The sequence below is a fragment of the Triticum dicoccoides genome, chromosome 1B, assembly GCF_002162155.2.
Source record: "Triticum dicoccoides isolate Atlit2015 ecotype Zavitan chromosome 1B, WEW_v2.0, whole genome shotgun sequence".
Lineage (NCBI taxonomy): Eukaryota > Viridiplantae > Streptophyta > Magnoliopsida > Poales > Poaceae > Triticum > Triticum dicoccoides.
In genome coordinates, this window is record NC_041381.1 from 408,496,670 (window position 1) to 408,504,016 (window position 7,347).

General features: G+C 47.0%; 1 protein-coding gene across 1 annotated transcript in view; it reads left to right on the forward strand.

The window, feature by feature from the left end:
- LOC119350420 (putative expansin-A30) overlaps positions 1 to 665 on the forward strand; it is a 1,367-nt gene extending 702 nt beyond the window's left edge. Inside the window, exon 3 of the mRNA XM_037618262.1 lies at positions 4 to 665. Within this exon, the coding sequence (XP_037474159.1) occupies positions 4 to 373 (370 nt within the window). The 3' untranslated portion in view covers positions 374 to 665. The remainder of the gene's footprint in view (positions 1 to 3) is intronic.
- Positions 666 to 7,347: the final 6,682 nt, after the last annotated feature.

Here is a 7,347-nt window from a genome sequence, read left to right on the forward strand (position 1 = left end):
GGCCTTCAAGAAGATGGCCGACTGGCATGCGGGCATCGTCCCCGTCATGTACCGCAGGGTGCCGTGCATGCGCAAGGGCGGGATCCGGTTCGCGTTCCAGGGGAACCCGCACTGGCTGCTGGTGTACGTCACCAACGTCGGCGGCGCCGGCGACGTCGGGGAGATGTGGGTGAAGGGCAGCGGCGGCATGGTGTGGCTGCGCATGAGCCACAACTGGGGCGCATCGTACCAGGCGTTCGGGCAGCTCGGCGGCCAGGCGCTCAGCTTCAAGCTCACCTCCTACACCACCGGGCTGACCATCGTCGCCGCCGACGCCGCGCCGGCGAGCTGGAGCATCGGGCTCACGTACCAGGCTCGCGCCAACTTCAAATAGGATCGAAGCGAAGGTCTGAGGCACAGCACAAGAAGCAGGAGCTGTGACACTGACAACGCTCTGCGGTGCTCTGCTGGGATAATCGTTGCCCTCTACCGTTTTCGTTGCGTCGTTCGTTATTTTCAGTTCTCTCTAGGACCACTCTCGCGCGTTGCCCCCGTCCAGAGGTGGCTGGTGGATAGACTAAAGACTAAAGTTGGTACAGCCGTAAGGCCAACTCCAACCGGCCGACCCAACGGACGTTGGATTTGTCCGCTTTCTATTAGTTTATAGATGGTCTGGAGGGGCGGTGTCTATCCCTTGTCAGCTCTTTTCTGACCGGTGCGTCCAACGGGTAATCCATTTGATTCGCATTGCTGTTTTAGACATTCTACACATTTACATCAAATAAACAAATGATTGAAACATTGCACATTATTAAATAAATAAGTCAAATAACTTACAACCAAACAAATATAAATCACATAGTTTTACAACCAAATAGATTTAAAATTATAGCAAATAAATTGAAAGAAAAAGAGCAGATATAACTATTGGTTTTTTACGTGAGTCCACATATGCTTAACCAAATCATTTGAAGTTGAATGTGAGTTGCTTGATCACGTATTTCATGATGAAATTGGATGAACTACGCAAACGTTGCCGCCTCTCCCTCGAGCTCAACCAACTCACCCTCATAATCCCATCTTTGGTCATAGAAGTTGTCATCACGCTCATCCTCTACGATCATGTTGTGCATGATCACATAACCTGTCATTACCTCCCATGTAGTGCTAGTGCTCCATGTTCTAGTAAGACACCGAACAATAACCCAACAAGATTGGAGCACACCAAATGCATGCTCCACATCATTTCTAGCACTCCCTTGTTCTTTGGCAGACCTATCCCTCTTCTCTCCTTGGGGCTCGGAGATTTTCTTCATAAAATGTAGACCACTGAGGATATATAAGGTAGTATCCCTCTTGTTCTATTTGTGGCCATTGATCATAGTTGATCTCTAGGAAATGGCCTTCCAAAAGCCACGAGAACATCAGTGTCGGTGTGAAAACCGGCAGACCTCGAGGTAGGTGGTCTCGAGCTGTGGATCTCGTACAGATGGTAACAGGAACAAGGAGATGATGTTTACCCATGTTCGGGCCCTCTTGCTGGAGGTAAAACCCTAGGTCATGCTCTTGTTTATATTGATATAGATGTATCGAGTACAGAGTTGATCTACCTCGAGATCGTAAGATGTGTTCTAACTCTAGGGCTAGGTGAATGAGATTGCGTTGATGTCCCCTCTACGGGCTAAACCCTATGGCTTATATACACGCCAGGTAGGGTATCTAGGGTTACAAGGTCGGTATCTTGGCGTGGAGGCGGCATGAGAAGTCTTGGAGTATACGTCAAGCCTTCGGCAGATGCAGTCCTGATCACGCCCCGTCATGCAGCTTCCGAAGTCCATCTTGAGAAGAATGAGAGCCCACTAGCCCAATCCGAGGAGCAGGGGCCGACTAGGTTAGTACCCCTAGTCCAGGACACCGTTAGTAGCCCCATGAACTGGTCTTCGACGCCGAGGACGACGTTCTTGGACTTCGGTTCCAGACTCTTTGGCTCGATAGGCGAGTTGTTGTGAATGATTCCTCTAGCTCGGTTTTAGAAAGTCTTCGGCTAGGTTAGTGACCCTGTCGGGCAGGCCCGACCCCGTCGCACGTGGCGTCTAATCTCTGACCTTGGTAACCACTTATGGGGAATTGGACCGCTTTATGGCGAAACATCGAAGCGTCAGCCCTTTCCCCTTTTTATTTGCATGTCGGGCGTGTAGATTTGCCACACACACCCCCAACTCCTATTTCCAATCGCGCAAGCGCTCCCCTTCTCCCAAGTCCAACCCTGAGAGCTTATCATGGCGAGCAGAGCGGGATCTTCGAGGCACCCTCACGGACCTATCAGAGGCGACTGGGGCAGTTGCGCTATCTCGCGCATCCAACTGGAGCGCCTGGCCAGGCAAGGATATTTTCCAGATTCAGATCTGATAGAGACCCGCTCTGGATTGAGAAAGTATTTCTGTGTAGTGCCTTGCTCTCCTGACAAGAAGTTATATGAGGTCGGGGTAGCCGAAGTTTGCCGAATCGAGTGGACCGAATACCCATCAGGCACACCTCGGGAGGATACCGACGACTGGACCGAGTGGTTTTACATAGACGACGTTCCCCTCCTTGACGCAGTTCGTCCAGGACTCCCCTCGTTCTCCATGGAACCCCCGAAGAGGCGTTACAGCTGAGGTCGCAGGGCCATGCCCAAGAGGAAAGTGTCGAGGTAACCAAGCTGGCAGCTCGGGTGAAGCAATTGACGAGAATCGACCTTACTATAATAAATATAATGGCCACAGTGATAAACCCAAGAGTCTAGCCCTTCGGCAGCGCCCTCATCTGTTATGCGGGTTCAACGGGACCGAAGACCCTTCGCGAACAATTCGGGAGAGTTTCTATGACCAAGCAACCTTTGGAGCAGCGCTGGCCGGCATCTATCAGGGGGCGGCAGAGGACTTTGCCCAGCGACAATTCCAAGACGGGCTGCCCTACTACAATCCCGCTCACATAGTAAGTTTTCCCTGAGTTTCTCGTCCATCCGAGTTGTTTTAATATCTAATTAGCCGTTTACTGGTTCTGAACAGAGATGGAGGCATTGGGTTGAGGCCACAAGCAGCCCGACACCCAAGCCGGAGCTGCACCGCCGAGCAAAGGACCCCCTTTTTAACGAGGATGAGGATTTAGCCCTTATTTATGAAGGGAGGAAATTTTATCTAGAAAGCCTTTACGGCTCAAGGGTGGCCATTGTCCCTGACATGCCGGGGATGAGCCCAGCTTTATCGGTAACGCCCCTTCCTCTAATCGAAAGCGAGCTGCTTTCCCTTCAGCCCCTAGTCATCTGACTTCTCTTCCAAAGGGATGGCGTTCCAAATGTCCATGTAGAGAAATGGCTCTACAAGGAGGCCCCCAAGGGAGGCGGAAGATGAAGGAAATATGCCCTAGAGGCAATAATAAAGTTATTATTTATTTCCTCATATCATGATAAATGTTTATTATTCATGCTAGAATTGTATTAACCGGAAACATGATACATGTGTGAATACATAGACAAACATAGTGTCACTAGTATGCCTCTACTTGACTAGCTCATTGATCAAAGATGGTTATGTTTCCTAACCATAGGCATGTGTTGTCATTTGATTAATGGGATCACATCATTAGGAGAATGATGTGACTGACTTGACCCATTCCGTTAGCTTAGCACTTGATCGTTTAGTATGTTGCTATTGCTTTCTTCATGACTTATACAAAGTTCCTGCAACTATGAGATTGTGCAACTCCCGTTTACCGGAGGAACACTTTGTGTGCTACCAAACGTCACAACATAACTGGGTGATTATAAAGGTGCTCTACAGGTGTCTCAAAGGTACATGTTGAGTTGGCATAATTCGAGATTAGGTTTTGTCACTCCGATTGTCGGAGAGGTATCTCTGGGCCTTCTCGGTAATACTCATCACCTAAGCCTTGCAAGCATTGTAACTAATGAGTTAGTTATGAAATGATGTATTACGGAACGAGTAAAGAGACTTGCCGGTAACGAGATTGAACTAGGTATTGGATACCGACGATCGAATCTCGGGCAAGTAACATACCGATGACAAAGGGAACAACGTATGTTGTTATGCGGTTTGACCGATAAAGATCTTCGTAGAATATGTAGGAACCAATATGAACATCCAGGTTCCACTATTGGTTATTGACCGAGAATAGTTCTAGGTCATGTCTACATAGTTCTCGAACCCGTCGGGTCCGCACGCTTAATGTTACGATGACAGTTTTATTATGAGTTTATAAGTTTTGATGTACCGAAGGTTGTTCAGAGTCCCGGATGTGATCACGGACATGACGAGGAGTCTCGAAATGGTCGATACATAAAGATTGATATATTGGATGACTATATTCGGACACCGGAAGTGTTCCGGATGTTTTCGGAGAAAACCGGAGTGCCGGAGTGTTACCGGAACCCCCCCGGGAACTAATGGGCCTTATTGGGCCCTAGTGGAGAGAGAGAGAGGGGCCGGCCGGGGCAAGAGGTGCGCCCCCTCCCCTTGAGTCCGAATAGGACAAGGAAGAGGGGGGGGGCGGCGCCCCCTTGCCTTTCCTCTCTCCCACTCCTTCCTTCCCCCTCCTTGGAATAGGAAAGGGAGGGGGCAAACCTACTTGGAGTAGGTTTCTCCCTCCTAGGGCGCGCCTCCCCTTAGGCCGGCCCCCTCCTCCTCTCCCCCTTTATATACGGGGGAAGGGGGCACCCCATAGACACACAAGTTGATCTACGGACCGTTCCTTAGCCGTGTGCGGTGCCCCCCTCCACCATATTCCACCTCGGTCATATCGTCGTGGAGTTTAGGCGAAGCCCTGCGCCGGTAGAACATCATCATCGTCACCACGCCGTCGTGCTAACGGAACTCATCCCCGACGCTTCGCTGGATTGGAGTCCGGGGGACGTCATCGAGCTGGACGTGTGCTGAACACGGAGGTGCCGTACGTTCGGTGCTTGGATCGGTCGAATCGTGAAGACGTACGACTACATCAACCGCGTTGTCATAAAGCTTCCTCTTAACGGTCTACGAGGGTACGTAGACAACACTCTCCCCTCTTATTGCTATGCCATCACCATGATCTTGCGTGTGCGTAGGAATTTTTTTGAAATTACTACGTTCCCCAACAGAAGAAGTGCAAGTCGAGGTCATGGGGGCAGGTGAAAGTGCCCCCTCAATTACCAGGTAACTCCTTGATTGTTGCATTTGTAAAGGTACCATTGATAACCCACAAGTATAGAGGATTGCAAGAGTTTTCGAGGGTAGAGTATTCAACCTAAATTTCTTGATTCGACACAAGGGGAGCCAAAGAATATTTGCAAGTATTAGCAGTTGAGTTGTCAATTCAACCACACCTGGAGATTAAATATCTGCAACAGATGATCAGTAGGATAGTAATATGATAATTTGATAGAAATAGTAGCAATAGCAATAGTAATAGTAACAGCAACAGTGATAGGTTCGTAGCAATTGTGACAGTAGCAGTAACAGTACTAACTTAACAAAGATCAATATGTGAAAAGCTGGTAGGCATTGGATCGGTGATAACGTTGGATAACATTATCACGTAACAGTCATAACCTAAGGTGACACAGAACTAGCTCCAATTCATCAATGCAATGTAGGCATCTATTCTGTATATAGTCATACGTGCTTGTGATAACTTGCATGACATCTTTTGTCCTACCCTCCCCGTGGCAACGGGGCCCGTAAGGAAACTAAGGGATATTAAGGCCTCCTTTTAATAGAGAACCGGAACAAAGCATTAACACATAGTGAATACGTGAATTCCTCAAAGTACTTTAATCACAGGAAAGAAACCCAAATATTGTCACCTTGGGGTATGCGGACCAAAACACGTAATAGGTGCATATAACTTGCTACATTGAATCAAGAACACAAATATCCATGAAAGCATAAAGGGTTCATATCTGAAATCATGGCACTCGGGTCCTAGTGACAGGCATTAAGCATAGCATAGACATAGCAACATCAATCTTAGAACATAGTGGATACTAGGGATCAAGCCCTAACAAAACTAACTCGATTACATGATAAATCTCATCCAACCCATCACCATCCAGCAAGCCTATGAAGTAATTACTCACATCCGGTGGTGAGCATCATGAAATTGGTGATGAAGGATGGTTGATGATGATGATGATGATGGAAGATGCCCCTCTCCGGAGCCCCGAACGGACTCTAGATCTGGCCTCCCTATGAAGAATAGGAGGTGGCGCCAGTTTCGTATCATAAAACACGATGAAAATTCCTCTCTTATATTTTTCTCAGGAAATAGGAATTTATAGTGTTGAGATTAGTGTTAGCGGAGCCATGTGGGCCCCACAAGCCACCAGGGCATGCCCTAGGGGTGTGGGCGCGCCCTGGTGCCTACTACTTGTGAGCTGCGTTGGGATTTCCCCGAAGAGGAGAGGATGATGCAGTATAGTAGAGATAAGTATTTCCCTCGGTTATGAAACCAAGGTTATCAATCCAGTAGGAGAACCAAGCAACACTATGTAAACAACACCTCCACACAAACAACAAATACTTGCAACCCAATGCGTAGAGGGGTTGTCAATGCCTCAATGGTATTTAAGAAAGATTAAATTGTATAGGTTTTCATAAATAGATCTAACTAAAACACAAAATAAAATAAATAAAAGAAAATTGCAGCAAGGTATTTTTGGTTTAATATATGATAGAAAATAGACCCCGGGGACATAGTTTTCACTAGAGGTTTCTCTCGAGAAAATAGCATACGGTGGGTAAACAAATTACTATTGTGCAATTGACAGTAAAGCAAATAGTTATGACGATATCCATGGCAATGATCATGTATATATGCATCACATCCAATCTTAGTAGACCGACTCCTGCCTGCATCTACTACTATTACTCCACACATCAACCGCTATCCATCATGCATCTAGTGTATTAAGCTCATGAAAGAACTGAGTAATGCTTTAAGCAAGATGACATGATATAGACAAGATAAACTCACGTATGAATAAACCCCATCTAGTTACCCTTAATAGCAACGATACATGCGTGTCATGTCTCTTTCTGTCACTGAGATTGAGCACCGCAAGATCGAAACCATCACAAAGCACCTCTTCTCATGGCAAGAAAAATCAATCTAGTTGGCCAAACCAAACCAATAATTCAGAGAAGAAATACGAGGCTATAACAATCATGCAAAAAAGAGTTCAGAGAAAACTCAAATAATATTCATGGATAGATCTGATCATAAACTCAAAATTCATCGGATCCCAACAAACACATCGCAAAAAGTCACTACATCAAATAGATCTCCAAGAACACCGAGGAGAACACTATATTGAAGATCAAAAGGAGATAAGAA